The sequence below is a fragment of the Spinacia oleracea genome, chromosome 2 (genome assembly GCF_020520425.1).
Source record: "Spinacia oleracea cultivar Varoflay chromosome 2, BTI_SOV_V1, whole genome shotgun sequence".
Lineage (NCBI taxonomy): Eukaryota > Viridiplantae > Streptophyta > Magnoliopsida > Caryophyllales > Amaranthaceae > Spinacia > Spinacia oleracea.
Window position 1 is genome coordinate 55784975 of NC_079488.1, and position 22939 is coordinate 55807913.

Genomic DNA, 22939 nt, shown 5'->3' on the forward strand with positions numbered 1-22939 from the left:
GGGGCGCGACATCGCTCGCTGTGCGCGCGAGCCATCACTCGCTGGGGCGCGACATCGCTCGCTGGGCGGGCGACATCGCGCGCTGTGCGCGCGAGTAATGCTGGGCGCAGCGCTCGTGGCACGCGAGCTTGCGCTCGCTGCGCGCGAGGCTGCGCGCTCTTGTGCGAGGCAGCGCGCGTTGTGGCGCAGCTCGCTTGCTGCCCACACGCGACTGCCTTGGCTCGCCCTTCGCCCATGCCCATTCGTTCATTGCTCGTGGCACACGACACAAGGCAGGGCTGCTGCCTTGTGCTCGTGCACTACGCCCTTGCTCATTGCATTCGTGCCGCACGGGCGACGAGCTCCCTTGCTCGTCGTCGCATGCCCGCATTATACAACACCCCTTAAGGGTAACACGAAGCATCCATTGCTTCGTGCGTGCAAGTTTTATGAATGAATCGCATAAAAATTTAAAATTTATATTTAAAATTAATGACAAATTAATAAATAATATTAATTTCATAATTTTAGGGCGAAAAATCGAAAATTTATTATCCAATTGATTTCCGATTGTTATGGATTCAAGTCTAGGTCATAAAAATTTAAAATTTATCGTAAATTTACAATTTTTATGGTGGTTTTTAATCATAGGTTTCTAATTAAATTACAATTAATTATGAAAATCAAATTAATTCTAAATTATTCTAATTTTCAACAAATTAATTATAATTACAAATTAGATTGCATAATTAACAAGACTAGGCATTCAAACTTGTTAAACATATGCAGTAGGTCAATCAAAAATTCAAGATTTATCAACAAGAATCGCAAATATTTAATTTAACATCTTAAATTTACGAAATTTTGCATTCGAAAAACTAAAACCTTCGAAAAGTCATAGTTAGGCTTCGAATTTGAGAATTCTGGGTTCGGCAGAAAAATACTATTTTTGTCAAAATTTTAGAATGCCTTTTACATGCGGAATTGACACAAAAATCACTCAATTCGGATGAGTAACGAAGAAACTGCCGAAAAACTGCGTACGTATAATTAAATAAACGCAATTTGCAATTAATTAACAATTACGAAAATTAATCACCCCTTTTAATTCTTGCAAATTTGTAATATTTAACCATGTTCATGCAATTTAGATTATGAAAATAATAAGGGGCTCGTGATACCACTGTTAGGTTATGATACATATGACAATTCATAAATCATGCGGAAAAACCATAAACCCAGGAAAACATATTATTTACACATAATCATATAGCATAATTAGATGCATACTCTTTGTTGCGTGCCTTCCCTAGCTGCGCCCGAACCGAACAAGAACAAGTCTTTAGGACTCCAAGTGTCGTCCCTCCGTAGATAGTCCACAGCACGTCCGGATCCGCCTTAAGATTGACCAACTAGAATCGCCCTTAAGGTACTAGAAAATTTCGGCAATTTGAGCAAGATGTGTGTTTGAATTTTCTCTCAAAAACTCACTTTGAATACTTTGAAACTTGTGTTATAAATTGTGAGCCCTAGCCTCATATTTATAGCGGTATGGAAAGGGAATCGTAATCCTATTCAGATACAAATTAATCAAACCTAGAATCCTACAAGAACTCTAATTTAATTAATTTATCAAATAGAATTAGGAATTTAATCATTAACCGAACTCTGCATGTTTTAGGAAACGTGCACGAACACAAACACTTGCACACACACGCACGACAGCCACGATGGGCCTCATGCGTGCGCGCGAGCAGCAGCCCACTCAGCGCCCGCGCGCGCTGCGCGCTGCGCGCGCTGTGCGCGCTGTGCGCTGCGCGTGCTGTGCGCGCTGTGCGCGCTGCGCGCTGCGCGCAGCCTGCTGGGCCTGGCCTTGCTGTTTGTGCGGCGCGTTTGGCTTGCTGGGCGATGGCCTGGCTTCGTGCTGGGCCTCGTCCGGCAGGCCTCGTCCGATGCTTATTCGTACGATGCGCTTCCGATTAAATTTTCCGATTCCGGAATTCATTTCCGATACGAACAATATTTAATATTTCCGATTCCGGAATTAATTTCCGTTTCGAACAAATATTTAATATTTCCGTTTCCGGAATTATTTTCCGATTCCGGTAATATTTCCGATTCTGACAATATTTCCGTTTCCGGCAATATTTCCGATTCTGGCAATATTTCCATTTCCGATAATATTTTCCGATACGTACCATGTTTCCGTTTCCGGCAACATCTACGACTTGGATAATATTTATATTTCCGATACGATCCATATTTCCGTTTCCGGCAATATCATCGTTTCCGGAGTATTCATTCCTTGCCTGTGACGATCTTAGCTCCCACTGAAACCAAGATCCGTCGGTTCCGAATATTCATAGATAGAGTATCTAATGCCATTAGATATTTGATCCGTTTACGTACTATTTGTGTGACCCTACGGGTTCAGTCAAGAGTAAGCTGTGGATTAATATCATTAATTCCACTTGAACTGAAGCGGCCTCTAGCTAGGCATTCAGCTCACTTGATCTCACTGAATTATTAACTTGTTAATTAATACTGAACCGCATTTATTAGACTTAACATAGAATGCATACTTGGACCAAGGGCATTATTTCCTTCAGGAATAAGTCGAACCATTCTTCTGTCATCAACGCTCGGTCCAAACGTTCTTGGACATTGTCAGCACCTCCCCGATTGTTACTCCACGTAAAAGGATAGCCTTCATAGTACAAGTCCAAGAGCTTGCACTTGCTAACAACTTCCCTGAACTTATCAATTTCGGCCTGATTCTTTGGATTACCCCCAATCTTCTCACTGTGACATAGGATACTATTGTAATCTCCCACACACAGCCAAGGCAGCGTGTTTTCCTCTCCCAGACCCTCCAACAAACTCCACGTTTCCTCCTTGTGTTCCTCCTCCGGGTGTCCGTATATACCTGTAAGTCTCCAAACAACACCCCCAGCCATAGTTACCATAAAGTCCATGTGATGTAACGAGGATGATTGGAGAGTGAGGTCAAACTCCTCATCCCAGAACATAGCTAACCCACCCCGACGCTGCCTTCCATCTCCCTCACAGTCAACCCCCACAAAATTCTTTAATCTAATCTTTCTTCTCAAACTCTCCCACTCCTTACCTTTTAATTTCGTCTCCGAGAGGAAGACGAAATGAGGATTTTCGATTTTTAATACACCCTTGAGTGCATTTTCTGCCCGAGGGCTCCCCAACCCCCGACAGTTCCATGAAAGGCCAATCATTGATATTCGCGGGGTTGGCTTGCAACCTCCGCTACTTTGCACAAGGACGTGGTGTCCTCTGAGAAAATTAAAGCCCTTGATTTTTTCACTCCCTCACTCCCCTCCTCAATCTCCTCTCCATCAATCTCCATTTGATCCTTCCGTTTCCCGCACACCATACTATCCTCACCCTTCTCCCCCCTCCTTCTACACACTTTGTTCACCTTCCTTAGCTTGCGCTCTCCTTTTGTGCTGCTGCCTATCACAAAGGCTACCTGACACTCCCCTTGTTCTGCTCGGGGGTTCTCTGATGGCTTTGTATGGTTTGCATTCTGTGATTCATGTCTTTCCCTCCCCTCATTCTTGTCTTCCACCACTGTAGCCCTACCACCCAAGGAGAGTGTTACTCCCGCCAGTTGCTGCACCACTTCACGCACTTCTTCCTCACCTTTTCCATCCCTCCTCGCGAGCTGTTTTTGCTTTGTTACAAACAGTTTGCGTGCGCATGTGATATTCTCCTCTACCTCTTCTCCATGGTCTCCTTTGTTAACTTGCCAAGGGGATGCCCGCAGTTTGTCACTATACAGTCTTTTGGGGTTTGTCACGTTCATTGCCTCCTCACAATCTTTCTCGCCATGTCCCAGTTTGCCACATACGTAGCAAAAAAGTGGCAATTTCTCATATTTCACAGGGAAGCTCTCTGTTTCACCACCTCTCATTTTCAGCGTGACTTCCTTCTTCAAGGGTTTACGTAGGTCAATCATCGAGCGAACTCTAAGAGATTTGTTTATCCCTATAACATCAGACTTATCTGCCTTGATAAAAGACCCTACCTTGTTCCCAATTACCCTGGCGTTCGCATCATTGGTACGTCCTACCAGAGGGAGATCATATATTCTGACCCAAAACGGGGTGTTGTGGAGAGGTAGTTCAGATGGTTTTACCTCCCCATTGACATCGCTTAGGGCTAGGGTATGACGTTCAAAGTGCCATGGTTGAGCCTCCATCACTTGTTCCTTATCCTTCCAGTGATGAAACTGGAAAAAGAAGGTGTTCTTCTCAATACAATTTGCTTCAAAGCCATGTTTAGGGTTCCAGATTCTTCGCATTGTTGCGATTAGGGCATTCGCGTTAATATTCCTCTCAGTCCACAAACGGCCCACCACTCCTAGGGTCGCCTTAGCTTCCTCTTCCTCCTCTCCGTTCACCACCCATTCCACCTCTTCCTCACTACTGTCCTCCTCCTCCCCTGGTTGCCTGACCTTCTCTATCGTAGGTGATGTCGCCATAATAGCGATTAGCAAACGTTAACCTGCTCACAAATTGAGCCAACAGCCTTCGAGATTGAAGGATAAAACTAGCGAGTATGCTAGGCGGAACCCTCCCAAGAGCTAAACCCTAGAGGGAAAAGTTTGATATATCCAAAATTTTGAAACCCACTCGAACTTATCTAAACTTAATTGAATTTATTTGATTATGAAACGTGCAAAGCTCAAGTTGCTATTTTTTGCCAATCGAAAATAATACAAAACAAAAAAACTAATAAACGGCTCAATCAAAATTTATGTCATCAGTATTTTTCATTTCCCCCACTTCTTTTTCCGCCCTTCTCTCTCTTTCTCTCTCCTATTTTTGTGCCTCTTTGTTAAATTCTAGCCCTACCACCCCCAATTCCAGATTTTCAATTTCTATTTATTTTCTTGAGATTTCCGGGAACCCTAATTAAGAAGATCTGCGCTCATTTCCAGGCCTAGCTTGATCCTAATTTGAAGCCCTAATTTCGAAAATTTTCTCCAAGTATTTCGCTCAAGTTCAGCTAGGTGAGGTAATTTAATTTTTGTAGTGCTAATTTTTAAACTTGATCCGGGTTTTGTGAGTCTTGCAATGTTTGTAGATTTGTACCGTTTCTGTTCAATGTTTCATTTTAGTGTGTAATTTTTTAAAGTTTAACTCAATTGGAGGTGTAATTACTGTATTTTGAATTTGTTTGATGATAAATTGAGTATGAAGTATGTGAAAATTCGCGGCAATGCTGATAAATTTCATATATGGTTTTTTCTACAGATTTTTCGGACTTCTTTTTATGTAAAGAGGGGGAAAAAGTCGGAAAATAGGAACCATCAACAATGTGGACTTAATAGGAAATATGGACCAAGACCCTGAATGGTACCTGCAATATTACGAAGGACAACAGTTGGATTGATGCTTTTCGGTTCATTATCAGCTGTTCGATGATGTTTTCACTTATTTTAAGTTGAATCTTGTTGGATTTTTTTTTGGAGGGAGCATATTGCTACCTGAAATTGTTTAGTAGCTGTAATGGAGAATACAGGCTCGGTTGATGTCATATTGGATTTTTTGCAAAAGAATGGGTTTTCACGGGCTGAGGCTGCCCTACGCAGCGAATTGGGTAACCGTCCAGAAAATAATGGGTTTCAAAAATTAACCTTCGAAGAGAGGGAGAGGGGTAAGAAGACATTAGAAGAGAATGTGGAGAAGATACCTGTTCGAAATCAGGAGACTGGTTCTTGGAATAGCTGTGAGGTTTCAAATGAGCTTATTATCAAAGAGATAGAGTGTGGGACCAATAGTCATGGTAAGAAAAGTAAATGGAATTCAACTACTTCCACTGCTGAGCATAGAACTTCTGGTGAAGCAGCCAGAGTAACTGACAAAAACTTCTCTTTCTCAAAAGGTTCTGATGATCCTGTGCTTAGTTTATGCACTTGGAAGTATACTCAAAACAACGGCTCTGGGGATCCCTGTAAAAGCAGCAGTAGCATGATAACTTCTGGTCCTCATGAGTTGCAGAGTAGCAGCTCTTCAAATTTTCGTGTTTCTGAGTCAACTAATATAGGGAAAGTTGGTTTGCAACCTGATAATGATATTGCTTTCCCGGAAAAGCGATTAACCTGGGTTTCTAGCTCTGGTGCATCAAGTACAGATATAGACTGCGAGACTAACAAACCAAGTGATATTAAAGTTGTTGAGAAACGAAAACAAATTGACAGTATGAAATCTAAAGGAAGTTTTACAGATGAAATGGGGTCTGGAAATGAAGAGGTTCCTAATTCCTCATTAGGCCAATGGAATGAGTGTACAGTCAAGACTGTCCTGTCATTTTCAAACATGGATTTTCCAACCACCAGTGATAGTGCTGTTGTTTCTGGCACTAAGGAAGGACCTAGGAAAACAGACATGATTGACATTAGAGCATCTATTAAGGAGCAAGTGGATGAAGTTGGAAGATCCCTATATCTCGCAAAGCTCCATGGGATTTGTGACAAAAAGGATCTTGACTATTCAGGTTTCCCTCTGGTTTCTGAAAGTCAGAAGGAAGATTACCCAAGGTTGCCTCCTGTTAGACTCAAGTCAGAAGATAAACCAATGAGCGCTAACTGGGAGGAGAGATTTGATAATAACGGACCCAGCTTGAAGTTAGGTAGTGCTGACTCTACTTATCTTTTAGGTTCATATTTGGATGTTCCTGTTGGCCAAGAGATCAGCTCATCAGGTTAGCTCATTTATGATCATTTGCTTCTTAGTGTTTCTAAACTGCATTTTAGTTGAACTGTTCAGACCTTAGTTGCACATGTATGCCAATGATAATATCTGAGTTTCCTTTGTCAATGCACAATGTTGCCTTGTTTAGAAGATTCTCCAATTCATGTTCAGTGCCTGGAATAGTCTGCCGTCTGTGATTTTGTATTGTTTTTGTTCTGTATTGAAGAACTTTTGATTGAGGCTGACAGCCGTTGGTCAAGTTTACAATATTGGATAACTTGTCATGACACTATCTTGTTTTATTGAGGATGCAAAGGAGATTGTTTGAAAACTTAATTACAATCACTTTGGGGCCTCGATCGATGCATAAATCCCTAACTGATCTCATCAAGGAAAATTATTTCTTGTGGCTCGTTGTTCTGGGGCCATGCTTGGGATTCGGAAAATCACTTAGGAAAGGAAATCTATCTTGAAAACAAAGATTTTAGGTGAACTATGCTGCAAACTAGTGAGGAAGTGTTGCAGAACATTCCCTAACTATGTTACTGGCTCGCACTTTGGGTATGAAGACATTCTAATATTGGATAAGGATTTAGGAATACTAGTTTCATTAATTGTATTCCTAATATTATGAGCCTTGTGCATGTGCTTTTCATGGTACAAGTACAACTACATTCTATATATACAACACATTTTAGGTTGACTTGTTTGCTAGTATTTGTAAAGGTTCTTACGTCAAAGCCCATTTGAACTTATTCACATCTATCAGACTGTCACCTAACTTTCTCCACTCTACTTTCTGTTTTTGTATTCTTTTTCCACCAGTATCTGGTTCAAGATATTTGAAAAGTTGCAATAACAATTAATGTCTTGGGTGAGGATTTCAGACACATGCATCGCGTGTCTGATATTGCTATTTAAGATAAAATGAAGAGTTGAAGTACATAGCTTTTAGATGGGTGCAGTAGGTTCCAACCTCTTGTATTTCTAAAGTTTGGTCCCCCCTTCCTCCAATTCCCTTTCCTCTGCCAAGTTGTGAGTCTTGTGACTAGTCTGACTACCATTTCCTCTGAATTGATCCCACAATTGGTTCCGATTACCCTTGACTCATTCCTCTCTTCCAAGCTTGGGACGAGCTGTAAATTTTCTTTACAAATATTGTACTGACCAGTTAATTTGTTTTTAAGGATGTTGTATTGATCTTTGAGATTCCATGTACATAATATATTTATTATTGGATTTTATCATAGAGGGCCGAATGCGTACTTTAAGTTAGATACTCTGTAGGGTGTACAAAACAGGGTTCGATTAACACTCTTTAGTTATTTCGTTTAACTTGTAATATCAGGTCGCACATTTTCTCACCCTAAACCATATCCAAAAAATCGGTTACACGAAAAATCGGTTTTGCCGGTTAATGGTAATTGATTTCATTTTTATATCATGCTTTGCTAACAATGCAATGAACTATGAATATATGGAAATGGTCATGAAGTTTAAGAACTTGCTACATCATGTATTGGCTTTAAAGAATAGTAGCAAAGTGGCAATGGGGACTTGGGAGGGCGGAAGGTAATAATATCCAGCCAATGAGATGGAATTATTTGGGGATGGGGGGAAGGTAATAATATCCACTGATTGGTAAAAAAAAAGCCAGATTGTGAGTTTTGAACTCAGAAACAGGGCAACAAAACTTTTGGTAAACTGACCATTGGGCTACACCGTATTATCAGTATATTTTTCACATAATGAATCTATATAAATATACGTTTGGTAACCCGAACTTCAAAAAAATCATTAGCCGTACCTAAACCAATAATCCAACATAAAATAAACTGAAGATCCATAACCAATTTATTTGGTTCAGCTACTCTATATTTTGGTTCGTTTTTTATTGTGGTTTTCCAGATTTTTCACTCGCACAGCCACAGTCGTGTCACATTTTATGCTTTCTTGTTCTTTACGACCGTAAGTAGGAAAGAGAAGTCGGGGGGAGGCAAGAAAAGGGGGAAATTATTTGGAGCTGTATATGTGTCCGGAATCATCTTGAATTTTTCATAGTACGCATTGTCTTTGACCATGTTAATTTTAATATCCCTATCAAAGGGAATCCCATCTTAGGTCCAGTTTGTTGTGTGTATGCATCTAGAGGCTGGATCTACATGGAGTATGTTCTATTCACTTTGTTTCACTTATATTAACTTATCTGAACTTTGTAATAACTTATTTTACACTTTCTATATTTTTTTTAAATGCATCACTTGGATCAGCAAACTTGCTAATGCATCGTTATACCATTAATTTCTCTAATTTTCTATTTGTAAAAATTATAAATTGTTGATATTATGAAAATATGTATCCAGTTGGTATCTTAGGTCTAGTTTGTTGCGTCACTTGCGTGTATGTATCCAGAGGCTGGATCTACACAGAGTATGTTCTATTCACTTGATTTCACTTATATGAACTTATCCGAACTTTATCACAACTGATTTAAAACCCTCTGTTTTTTTAAATGCATTACTTAGATCAGCACACTTGCCCTTGCATCATTATACCATTAAATATCTCTAATTTTCTATTTGTAAAAATTGTAAAAAATTGATACCTATGAAAATATGTATTGTCACTAATCGAACAACATTTTACATAATAATATTGGATTTTTATATATTGGTAAAAAACTCAAGTCAAACTTAGTATATGAATAGTGCCAAAGTTAAAGTGATGCATTAAAGAAAAACAGGGAAGGAGGATGTCTTAGTTTTTGAGCATTGACTGCTATACCGGTTTTAGAATACATAAATCCATCACAGGAATTTTGCATAAACCGTCAAAACATAGAGTTTTAATGGAGGAAAGCACATCAAATTATAAGGTATCTTGATCATCAAGCTATATGGTAAGGTGTCGGCGTCGCTCTTCATTCCGTAAAATCAAGATTGCATATTTTTCTCCAAGATTAAAAGAAATGTTAGAATTTACATTGCCATTGTATTCAAGTGTCAAATCTTGCTATATGGAAAGCATTTTGCTTGACTAAATTGCTATTTATCTTCTTGATCTGTGTGGGAAGAGTGGAGGAGGTAGTGCCTATCCAGTCAACATGGAGAAAGGAGATCTAATCTTAGTGTGTTTATACGAGTTAGGATTTTGGGACTTGGGGTGTGAGGAGGACAACATGTGAATGTTAGTCTCAGCTTATTAAGGAGATATTTTAATTTTTCTAATGGATAAATACTGAAGAGTTGTGTGAATTGCATTCTACTAAATAGATTGTGGTTGGTTTTTTGTTTTCAAATTGGAAACTCAAAACTTGTCATTTGAACTAATGGTTTATAATACCCCAACTTTTGCTACTTTCACGTGTTATCGACTGTTGACCCTTTCCAAACTTTCATGCATTATATAGAGCTGTATGAATGATGCTTGGAAGAAACAGCATTATTTTCGTTGCTTGACCAATTCCCAAATCTGCTTGCCATGTTTAATATTGTTTTTGTTGCGCGCAGCCCCGCACAAGTTATAGTCGTTAAGCATATTTTTCTTCTCGTATCTTATCCTAAAAGACTAGTGTCTTGTTTTATGTTTTCATCAAAAATTTTATGACATCTTGTAAGATCTAACTTGGGATATAATTTGATGATCCAGGTGCCAAAAGAATGACAGGAGGCAATTGGTTATCAGTCAGCCGGGGTATAGCAGAAGATGCTTCTGATATGGTCTCTGGTTTTGCAACTGTAGGCGATGGATTAAGTGAATCTATTGACTACCCTAATGACTACTGGGACTCTGATGAGTATGATGATGACGACGATGTTGGTTACATGAGACAACCTATTGAGGACGAGGCTTGGTTTTTAGCTCATGAAATTGACTACCCAAGCGATAATGAAAAGGGAACTGGGCATGGTAGTATTCCAGATCCTCAAGAAAGAGCTATAACCAAAGTGGAGGAGGATGACCAGTCTTTTGCTGAGGAGGATTCTTATTTTTCTGGTGAGCAATATATCCATTCAAAAAATATGGAGCCTATATCAGCTTCAGATGATCCTATTGGGCTTTCTGTTACTGAGGTGTATGAGAAAGCTGATGGTAACGATATTATGGCTCATTATGATGGGCAATTGATGGATGATGAGGAACTGAACCTGATGCGTTCAGAACCCGTTTGGCAAGGCTTCGTGACACAGTCAGACGATCTGATCATGTTGGGGGACGGCAAGGTATTGAAGGAATGTGGAAGGGCTGTGCTGGATGATGGGTGCATTGATGACGACCAGCATGGTTCTGTTAGATCCATTGGTGTGGGAATCAACAGTGATGTGGCTGACTTTGGCAGTGAAGTACGTGATAGTTTAATTGGTGGAAGCAGTGAAGGGGACTTCGAGTACTTTCAGGATCATGACGTTGGTCTAGGTGCGTCTAAGCATCCTCAAATCAGGACAATCAAGGATAGGAAAAAAACATCCAGGCATGATACTGATAAGTATTTGCTGGAAGCTGATAAAGATACATGCTTACAACTCAGAAGTCATTCAGATGTTGGATTTTCATTTGCTCCTCCCGTGAGAGGTGATCTTGCAGGCTCTAGTAAACCTTTGTGGTCAAGCAACAACAATAGTGTCGGTGATGTCGGTGATGAACATAATGATTGTATAAGAAATAATGATATGCTTGCTTCATGGAAACATAAAAGTAGCGGTTCTTCACCTGCCAGGAGTCCTGGAGATGAAAATGATGCTCCTGTTGTTAGATCAGCCGAATCCACTCCGTCTACACTCTCAGACTATGCTTATGTTGAAAAGGAGCGTGTAAAAAGGGCAGATGATGAAAAGGAAGCAAGTGCGAGAGAAGATGATGTTGGAGCATGTTTAGAGGATGAAGAAGCAGCTGCTGTTCAGGAACAAGTGAGGCAGATAAAGGCCCAAGAAGAAGAATTTGAGACTTTCAATTTGAAAATAGTGCATAGAAAGAACAGGTAAGTCAAATTTTTTTTTTTTTGCAATGGCGAGCTCACGGATCTTCTATTTTTGAGATAAGGAGCATATATTTGAAATTTTTCTTCTTGTTTTCATCACAATTAGTTTTAAACCCAACTGATTGCTTTCGAATGAGTTCAAAGTTTTCTTATAGTGAAACTAGTCTTATATGCACGCGATGCGCGCGAATGCGAAAATATATAGGAAAGAAAAATTATGTTATGTAGAAAAAAATATCAGCGAAGTTTCTCTAAAGAGAATGTAGATATCAAAATAATCGGGGGATGCATTTTTATTATGCTTGTTTGATTGAATTTCGTTTAAAAATTCTAAATTAAAATATGATTTGTTTGTGACAATATCAAAATGTGGCATAATAAAGTATTTGAAAGAAAAAATTAAATTATATAAGGAGTATATTTGGCTGTGATTAAGTATTTGATTGTGATTTTCCTTGTTTATTTTTGACTTTTTGCGGCTGTGATTAAATTTGTTTGGCTGATTTCCCTTTATTCCTTTTTATTTTATTTTACAATTAATGTTAATATAGTTTGTAATTTTTAGGGGCGTTTTAGACTATTATATAGGGAGGACACCAAAAGGCCATTTACGATAATGACCTTAGGAGTTCCCTTATAGAATAGAGATATAATGTAACGACTTAATTAACGGGTTGTAACTTGTATCAGCTGTTATGGTTATATAACGGCTAATAAAAATGTCCGTTAAAAAAATGGTGTTGCTCAACAACTTACCTTGAAATGGTGAGTTGGAAATCTGTTACATATTTGTAGGTTTTTAGGTCTTAACTTCATCTCTGTGTCTCTCTTCTACTCTGCCATTGTGCACCTTCATTTGACATACTCTGGCCTAAGGCTGTAACTTGGGACGTGGATCAATTATTATTTAGTGCCTGTACATTCTTCATTCTAATCTCACACACTTTTTATATCCCTTCGCTCAAATCATACACAGAAAAATTTAAGGGACGATGAAAGTCAAAAGGAATTGTGCACAGTGCATGATCACAACCATAAGGGTGACTGGTGACCCTTTAGTAAACTTGAAGTTAGATTATGTTGACTTAAGGTCTCAAGCATACTTTCGGTTGTCAGGCTAGGCTCAAAGCAGCAATGAGGGCGCCAGAATAGGGGTTGAGCCCCTTGAATATCTGTTTAATGTTTTGAACAAACCATCAAATAAAAACTTGGTGCGGAAATGGGTTCTTGTTGCATCTGTGTTTTCTAGCCTGAGTCAAAAGTGCTGATTGCTGGATGTGGGAATAAGAATTTCTTCATCGGAGCGAATGTTGTGACTATATATATTCCTTTACCACATCATGTATCAAAACCAAGCTTTGACCATTGATTATTACACTATACAGAAGAAAATACTTTTCAAAAAGGGTCTCAGCTTTTTTACACTAGCCCTTGTTTTACAAATTTCTTTCTTTTTTTGTTTTCTTTGGTCAACTATTTTTTGGGAGGATTTATGGGTAGGGGAGTAACCATTTCGTATAATTGTTTTTACTCTTTACAGAAGGTCCTGCACTCATGTTACTCCCATTTCTTTCTTTAAGGTGATAAATGGTGATAATTCTTGGAATTTTCATACAAGGAGGAGCTTCATGATAGGGAGTCGGGGGAGGTTACCAACTTTTCGGGTATCCTTGATTCTCTCGCAATATCTGATTCAATGAGTGTGGTTGGCAGATTTCTTGGGATACTTTTCTGGTTGCTCTTTTTAAACATTGTCTACCCTAATCTTCACCGCTCACTTCTTTCTACTTTCATTTGGAAGGCTGAGGTTCTGAAGCGGGTGTAAGGCGTTTGTCTGGGTTGCTAATTTGGGTAACCTCAATACTTTACATAACCTACAGGTTTGGACACCTTAAAAGTATAAGGCTCTTTCTCACGTGTTCTTTATGTTCATCATCATTATCATTACCCCATTGCCTCAAAAAGGCTCCCGCAAGAAGCGGGGTAAGGGGGGATCGGGTGTACGCAACTTACCCCTGCATTTGCAGAGAGGTTGTTTCCAATTGACCCAAAAGCGATAACGGGACGACAATGGGACGACCATCTTCTACTTCATGGAAAGGAAGCGAAGAGGTTTTAAGAGCCATTTTGATTTTGTCCATTACATCCTACAGCCAAAAGAACAAATGAATCTTTGGCTCCATCAGAAATGGACGTCCATTACGTGTTCTTTATGTTGACCAAATAAATTCAAGGGATGCGAGAATTAAGGATATCCACCATAGCTAATCCAATCCATAATGATGTATGGTAGAATATACACGGTAACATATTTGTTACTGGATCAATCATTGGGATGAACTACTAAAGCGGGTAGGCTAAATCAATAGATTGACGAAGTAGCAATCAATGCAAAACCAGGACAATTGGAAAGCTATAGCCAGACTACCAACAAACGAATTATACCATTTAATCACTCGATTAGTCGTTTTACTAAAAGTTTCTAATGTGAGTAAGGAAGCAAGGATCTCTAAGACCACTAATCCTGTAGCGCAGTTACTTTAGAGGTAGATTGGTATTGTTGGGAGTTTGAGACTCATTGGACTGCTCCATCTACTCTTCTAGCTCATCTGCAGGTTGAATACATGAAGGTTGGTAGGTGGATGGGCATAAGATCAGGACCTTTCTAAATGTGCACCTTTTTGTGTGTGTGTGTGTGTGGGTGTGTGAGATTAAAGCTATTTTTTAACTTGTACGGTTGTACCTCATTATCGCCTTATTGGTGGACTTCTGTCCCCATCTTTTATATCTTCTTCCTTATTGAATATATATATATATATATATATATATATATATATATATTAATAAAATTATAATCTAAATAAACCAATAATACCTTCAGTCCATACTGTAAAGAAATTTAAGATTGTTGATAATAGCAGTCAAAATACGTAAATTTTGACTTAGAATGTCAAATGTGGACACATAATACTTTTGTGAAACAGATATGCTTTATGATGTTTAGGGTATTATGGACTTGAATACTTGTATTAGCTCTGGCAGTGTCCTTAGGAACAACTTTCACTCTGCTAAGTGATGGACTGATGGTAATTAAATGTTACTAAATCTTCCTAACTGAATATAAGTCTAATATTTACTGTAATAAAGCTGAAGAAAATTAACTGTGCTGAGAGCTTAGCTCTGTGATTTAATCTCATTTAACATGCTTATGATTATACGCTGGGTTTTTTTTTTTTAACTCCGATTAATCTGGTCTTATTGGGACTGGGATGTCAAAAAATGTCTTTCCGTTCTACGTGATAAACTAGACAATATACGTTTGTGCAATTATTTCCATAAAATTGTTGCCCTCTTCTTCAGTCTTCACTGACTTGTCCGAGCCTCCGAGGAGGTGCAAAAGTTTCTTGCTGCTTGCAAATTCTTTTTCCTTAGTGTTTACATGTATTCTAATTCTCAAACCTTTTACTTGTGTACAAAGTTTCGTGCTTTTGACTTTATTTCTTTTGGACTTGCTCTTTTTCCCCAGAACTGGCTTTGAAGAGGACAAAAATTTTCATGTCGTATTAAATTCCGTCATAGCGGGTCGTTACCATGTTACAGAGTATCTTGGATCAGCTGCATTCAGTAAAGCTATTCAAGCACATGATCTGCACACAGGCATGGATGTTTGTGTTAAGATTATCAAGAATAATAAGGATTTTTTTGATCAGAGTCTTGATGAAATAAAGCTTCTCAAGTATGTAAACAAACATGATCCTGCTGACAAGTACCACCTACTTCGGTTGTACGATTACTTCTACTATCGCGTAAGTTCTCACAGTATCTTCTTTTTACTTTTAGTGGTTTCCTTCCCACTTCATAGTTTTTATCTATGATGATTATGCATATATCTATGATGATTCTGCATAGTTTATGTCCCTCTTGTCACTATTCTTTGGGTATGAGGAACAATTATGCAGTTAGAACCGTGTTGCTTTAGTTTATCTCAACCTAAGAAATCACAGATGCAGTTCTGTCTAATCACTACAAATGCGATAACTTATCTAAATGTACTTGATGCACTTCTTTCCAGCTTAAGCTACACTCAGCTGAGCTTAGCCTAAAGAGATTGGAAACAGAACTATGGTAATCCAGATATGGACTGAATTTACCAAGGGTATACACACCTACAATTGAGGTGCCAAGAAAAGAAGGCTTGCAAACAGTTAAAGTTTCCTAAACCTTATATGAGTAATTGAGTAGAGCCAGATTTGAGAAACAAGAAATTGTTATTGAACGTGAATCCAACTCCGTTTTCCTTTTCATTGCTGCTTATTGATACAAGAGAAAGTAGACAAAATTTACAAAGCATTTGAAAATTAGGAACCCTTATTGAGCATCCTATTTATCGAAAAAAAGGTGCTAGATTTTTGGTGTGCAGTAAACGCTGTGTTGGGCGGGTGCTGCAACTGGTGATCTTGATCCCCGTTGTTCCTTTTCTTGATGCAATTTTTTTTGATGCCTTAAACAGGTGGCTACAGATCCAATTGGGCCTCTTTCAAGTGCTTATTTGGTTCATTGAGGAATTTAGTTCTTTTAGGAAATTTCACTTATTGATTTCCTATAATCCTATGTTGTGTTTGGTTCACTTGATCTTTTTTCCAGTAATCTAACTTATTTTATCCCAATAATTTTCCCCTCACGATAATCATGTAAAAGGTGACCATATTTTTCCACATGTTTTGTGGGATTTCTACTTCCCAAGGAATTTCCAATACCCCATTTTAATTTGTTAATGCCAACCAAACAACACAAATGTGCACTTCCTAGGAAATCTCAATTCGTATCCAATTTGCCTCCAACCAAAAACGCCAGGACACCAACCAGAATGAGGACCGTCCTTTGTCCAATTTTGTGGTTTATGCAAGTTGTTTTACACGTTACTCCCGTGGATTTCTGTGCTACAAATGAGCTTATTAGGTAGAGATTGTGGAATAGACCTGTCCTTCTGTAGGCCCTGTCAACAGACAAGGGTGAATAAGGTAGTAGTCCCCTTAGTTGAGGCCTTGAGGGAAATGTTCCTTAGTTTGTTCCCTAATCTGGACTGATCTTCTTTACCATCAAATTGACAAACAGTATATTATTAGTACTCCCTCCGTCTCTTTTTGTTTTTTACGTTTGGTATTTTTCACGCATTTTAACGATTAATTAATTTGCATCGAGATTCCTAAATTTTTTTTATTTAAACTAGATAAATTACGTTTATTTATAATGTTTTCACTTTTATCAAAATTCTGATATTGGGAAATGAGAAAAATTTAATGTCCCAGTGGAAAAGTGTGAAAAATTTAATGTCCCAATGAATTTAATTGGTTAAAATAATAATTGAACACAAATTTTGATAGAATAATAAGTCATTTATGTGATAATATAAAAGGAAACGTAAAGAACATTTTGAAATACCCAAAAAGAAAAACGTAAAAAACAAAAAGAGACGGAGGGAGTAGTAGATAAAGTTGCTATGTGTTAAACTATACTCACTAAGGATTCGCTAGTATGAGATTGGGTACGGGTTTGCAATTCGCTACTTGATTTGCTAAATTAGACAAACAATATACCATTTTCATGTTATAACTAGTTATTGTCCCGGATGCCCCGGGTCATTGGCTCATTGTAGGCAATATGATATTAACATTTTTAGAACAACATAATTATATAAATATTAAAATTTTAGATGAATTGTGATATAATAGATAACTCATTGTTTAGATTCATTTTAGTCTTTGTTTCATAGTTTTGAAATGTAATATATTAAAGGTTAGGTAGAAATAATTAACATAAAAATTATGTAGTTTGGATGGTAATTCTTTCATGAGAGGTCATGGGTTCGAACCTTGTCATTCACATTTTTTCTTTTTGAAGTGAATGGATAATTATAATTTACCTAAAAGTAAAATGTCACATATTCGCTTATGTGGTGACATGCCATGTTGAAAAAAGGAAAAAGACGGCACATGGTGGCGTGACATGTCTTGCCTTGAAGTTTTAATAATGTTATAGATTCTCTTTTTTGGTTTTCTATTTGTGGATAATTCCATTAGGTAATACTGAGTGGGTACGTAGCTAGAGGGGTAAAACGATTGGTCAGATTGGTTAGTTTACGCAGGGGTATTTACTGGCTGGATATTTTACGTTATGTCTTATGTGTCAGGAAATGGTTGTCCACGTCCATGACCCGAACCTTTTGAATTTGGGTTTTGTTCAACAAGTAGAGTGGTTTTCTACTCTATCATAAAAATTATATGTTGTATTTAGTTGTTTAATGTGTTAAAAGCATTTTTTGTGAAAACGTATACATGTGGTGGCAATAAAAAGAGATAGAGAAAATGTAAATTTTAATATACTGGACTGAAAAGAGACATATGAGAAGAGATGTGAATTGCTGTTTATTTGCAAAAGATTACTTAACCGCAACATTAAATGACAATTTTTCCCCTATTGTTTTTTATATTGTTTATCTCCTTTCCCCAGCCACCACTGCCCCAGCCCGTCTGCAGCCATAGCCCAACCATCTGCTGGCATCCCCAGCCTCTCCCTTAGTCCCTTCTCTTCGTAGTCCATTTGCTTTTGCCTACCCGCCACAACCACAACCACAACCACAACCACAACCACAACCACAACCACAACCACAACCACAACCACAACCACAACCAGTTTTGATGATTCGAATGTCTCTTGTCTCTTGCTTTATAACTGAAAGATGCTAAAAGAATGATGCCTCGTTGCAGGAACATTTGTTAATTGTTTGTGAACTTCTCAAGGCGAACTTGTATGAGTTTCACAAGTTTAATAGAGAATCTGGCGGGGAGGTCTATTTTACTATGCCAAGATTGCAGGTTATGAAAGTGCTAGTCTCCTTTATGTTTTTTCATTTTCAGAAACATGATTTTGAGATTGTTAAGTTAATAATATCCTCTTTTATGCAGTCAATTACGATTCAAGTTTTGGAGTCGCTTCAGTTCTTGCATGGCCTTGGGCTAATACATTGTGACTTAAAGCCTGAGAATATCCTAGTCAAAAGCTACAGCAGATGTGAAGTGAAAGTAATTGATCTGGGGAGCAGTTGTTTTGAAACAGATCATCTATGCTCATATGTTCAATCAAGATCATACCGAGCGCCAGAGGTTATATTGGGCTTGCCGTATGACAAAAAGATAGATGTATGGTCTCTCGGGTGCATCTTGGCAGAGCTTTGTACAGGCAATGTAAGTTCATTGGGTACTGGTTTCTGTTTTCCTTTTATGGAGTACTTCGTAAATCGTAATTCGTATTAGCTTTGGTCACATATAGTTGAAGATTTTCACGTTCTATTTTATGTTCAGCGTTTTTAAGCTTTATTATACATTATGTTACTTAGGCTTAGTACTTTTCATTTTAATAAAATAAATTAAGGAAAATTAAGTTCAGATAAGTCTAGATATGGGCTACCCAACTACCCAAGTTCAATGCACAACTAAAGTAAGTTCTATTATGAAGATTTTTCTGGTAAATTACAGAAGTCTATAAATGTTTTCTCCTTTAAAGTTGGCTGAAATTGAGTTGCTGTTATGAAGGTTTAATATGACCGCGTCACCATCTTTCTTATGCCTGTTATATAGTCCATCAGCTGTAGACTTGGTACTATCAGTGTTGACATTCTTGCCACTAGTTTCCATGAGACATTTTTTGATCATTTTGTAACTCTTGGTCCCTAAAAATTTCACAAAATTAGTGAACAATTTCACATTTTATTTGTAGCTGACAGTGTGTTTTGCTGATGTTTCGAAAGCAATGAAGTTGTATATTTAGCCAAAAGTTTTTCAAGATGATCCATTCTACTTATAACAGTTTGTGACCTCTGCTTCATGAAAGCATAGTTTGGAAATGGAAGCCTTCCATTGACGGAGACGTATTTCGGTAATAAAGATTACCAATTGGTTATGGAATTTTGAGGAATATCATAGTATTTTTGGCATTTTTTGTGTAGTGCATGTGTGTTTTGGGGTGATGGCTACTTTCCCCCCAAATTTGTTACTGTTTTACTCCCTCCATTTCTGAATGTTTGCAACACTTGTCTTTTCAGCCGTTTCTGAATACTTGCAACACTTCTTCTTTTGGCACGGGCCCACGAATTCTTTATTGTTTCTCTCTCCTTTTTACCCCACTTGCACAGATTCTTTGTTATTTCTCTCACATAAATAATTAAAATAACACTATTAACCCCACTTAACATTAATTTATTCATTTCCATGTACTACCCACAAACATTCCTAAAACTACTCGCAAACACAAGTGTTGCGAATATTCTAAAACGGAGTGAGTATATTTTTGGTAGGATCTTTTTGATGTGGTGTTAAAGTTTGAGTCTGATTTGATTAGGGACTTGTATGAGATGTTTTCTAGCTTAGTGTGATACCTTTTGTATGTATTAAAAAATGGTGCACAAACTCTGCACATACATGTTCTGGTTCACTTGGAGGGTCGATGGTCAAGTTGTGGCTTTTATGGACACAATATCCTTTAGGGTGGTTCTTCATTAGATTGTGTGGGGTAATTTTTCTTCAGATATCCACTGGCACCTTATTTTGTTTTTGTATGTCTTTCAATTTTCTGGATAACTTATACTTCCTCCATTTATTGTACTTGCAACAGCAGCAACACACATTTTTCACACATTTTAAGAAAATGGAATCAAACTACTTTATGTGAGGGTATAAATGGAAAGTTTCATTTTTATTTGGTGGGTGGGAGGTAAAATAAAGTGAGGCCATATAGGACATTGCATACAAACAAACTTTCCATTTACAGTATGTTGCTAGTATTATGATATTTCCATTTTAGAGAAGTGTTGTAAGTAAAAAGAAATGGAGGAAGTAGTATATTTTTTTAATGAGAATATGAGATTTTCTCCTTTGTTATCATTTGACTTTGAATGATGGTACACTAATTTTTGGAGATTCCTAGTAAATTTGATTTGGCTTCACTCTTCTTGTGTTTTTCTTACTGAAATTTAATCTTCTAAATTGAGTGGAATATCTAGTAACGAGGGTTTGTAAAATAGGTCCTCTTCCAAAACGATTCTCCAGCAACATTACTTACTCGAGTTATTGGGATCATTGGCTCCATTGACCAAGACATGCTTGCAAAGGGACGAGATACATACAAATATTTTACCAAGAATCACATGCTTTATGAACGTAACCAGGTAAGTGATCGTTTTGCCTTTTCTGTTTCATTTGGTATTTGAAGGTGGCAGTGAGCTAATCATTATACATCAAGTTCTGAATATTAAAATAGAGCACCCAAAGCGGAGTGAAACAATGTAACACGCATGTCTCTGCTACATGGTCCACTAAATATAGCCTGATATTATCAAGTTGTTGGCTTGACTAGTGGAGTCATTTCCGAAAAAGAAATGTTCCTTGAACAAATACACATAGAAACCAGATTTCAGTCTACGATTTCAGTCTACATTACCTTCGGTATTCAGGCAAATTTCAATGTTTTCTTTTCCCAAATAGTTTTAGGTGTCTTCAACATTATTTCATATTCTCGACACTTGCCTGAAGTGATTGAAAACTGTTACATGGTTTGGAGATTTATTTATCTGTCCCTACAATAACAAAGATGTAGTTGCCACTGGAATCTGATTGTATTTTCAGAACTCCATTTTCAGAAGTTGGAGACTTCTCAAAACTGAGACACACCTGCAGGTTTTTGAAAGTATCTTGAACTTTTTGGGTTAGCTGTAGATTATATTTCTTATTTTTAAAAGATATCAAAGTTTCCAAGATTGTTTATCATTATCCTTTCCTGATGATGGAAGAAATTGACCATTCCTAAACATACTCCCTTCGTCCCCTAAACATAACACCAAGTTCACTTTATTGGTGGGACCAAAAATAAAGTTTGTAATTGTGAAGTATAGTCCCCCATTCCTTCTTGTGGAATTGGGGCAAATCCAAAGGGACATCCAGAAATGGAAATTGGGCAATATTTAAGGGTCGGAAGGTGGGAGGGGTAGATAGGAAGATTATTTTTTTAAAAAGAATCTCAAAGTAAACAATCTCTTAGCCTTTCCAAATTTGTTTAAAATTAATTTCCATCGATTGCGATATTTGATCTGATTGGCTGTAAGCTTCTATTACATTGTTTGATCTTTACTGGATATATTAATCAAAGGCTTGACCTCTTAACCTCTTAACCTTAAGGTTATGGGATCAAACCCCAAAAGGGGCTCTTTGGAGGTAAGGATTCCCCTTATATCCCCCCTCACTTTCTCCAATGAGTCTGACCTGCAAAGCTGGCTGGAAATACCTATGTGAGGTACTAGTTCCGTAGGGTCATTCATCTTACCTTCTAAAACAAAAAAAAATGTTAATCAAAGTAGAGGTTGTGATTTTACTTGTGCTCAATTCTTTCTCTTTAGCTTATATGGATGGATATGTGTTCCTTTTCAGGAAACAAGCAGGCTGGAATACTTGATTCCTAAAAAGACATCCCTAAGGCACCGGCTACCTATGGGAGACCAAGGCTTCATAGACTTTGTTGCGCATTTACTTGAAATAAACCCGAGAAAGCGTCCTTCTGCATTTGAAGCGTTGAAGCACCCTTGGCTGTCATACCCGTATGAACCAATATCATCTTAGGATTAGTAAAATAGCTGTCTAAACAACAAGCAGGGCTGCCACTGAAGTACCTATGGTAACTTTGCCTGTGATACAGAGCCTACCACGATCCAGTTCTGTTGACTGATCAGCTTCGAAGGGATGTATGATGCCATTTTGTCCTTGTTCTCGGCCAGTTCAGTCCTGCAACAGGTGTTCTTGGTTCTGATTTGTGTTCATCCGATCCCCAATTTATCGGCCTAAGTTGTATTCTATCTTGACAAATATCAGAAGCTTTGATTTGCTACTAAAAATGTGTTCTTAGGCCGATGGTTCCTTTTATTCATTTTTTCCCTTTTGTAGACCTTACTTTTAAAATCTTGGGGACGGTTTTATTTGATTTAAAAATTTTAATTTCTTTTTTGGGTGGGGGAGGTGGTTAGTGGGAATAGTTGAAGGAATCTGAGAGTTGGGATGTTGTAAATGTTGTGAAATATGATTATCTTTTTAGTTGTAGCTTTAGTCGTTTATTGCTTGTGTATGGCAGGCAGGTTGTCAGGCGCAGGTTTTAATGATTCAATTTGCATTCAGTTTACACCAGCTTTAACCAAGTTAGTTATGTTACA

The 22939-nt window shown here is 37.9% G+C and overlaps 2 protein-coding genes across 3 annotated transcripts; one reads left to right on the top strand and one right to left on the bottom strand.

Moving 5' to 3' along the window:
- Nucleotides 1-3223: 3223 nt before the first annotated feature.
- Nucleotides 3224-4495, bottom strand: LOC130467431 (uncharacterized). Its single transcript, XM_056835936.1, has one exon. The coding sequence runs from the start codon at nt 4493-4495 to the stop codon at nt 3224-3226; it is 1272 nt and encodes a 423-aa protein (XP_056691914.1).
- Nucleotides 4496-4775: 280 nt separating this feature from the next.
- On the top strand, nt 4776-22871 carry LOC110798569 (uncharacterized). Of its 2 annotated transcripts, none has more exons than XM_022003753.2 (8): nt 4776-5031; nt 5271-6720; nt 10359-11688; nt 15215-15494; nt 18456-18563; nt 18654-18932; nt 20768-20911; nt 22167-22871. In XM_022003753.2, exons 2-8 carry the CDS (start codon nt 5526-5528, stop codon nt 22353-22355), a joined length of 3525 nt encoding a protein of 1174 aa, XP_021859445.1. In that variant the 5' UTR covers nt 4776-5031; nt 5271-5525; the 3' UTR covers nt 22356-22871. The 2 variants fall into 2 exon arrangements, with proteins under 2 accessions (XP_021859445.1, XP_021859444.1); XM_022003752.2 differs by having other exon boundaries at nt 4776-5026.
- The last annotated feature ends 68 nt before the right edge of the window (nt 22872-22939 follow it).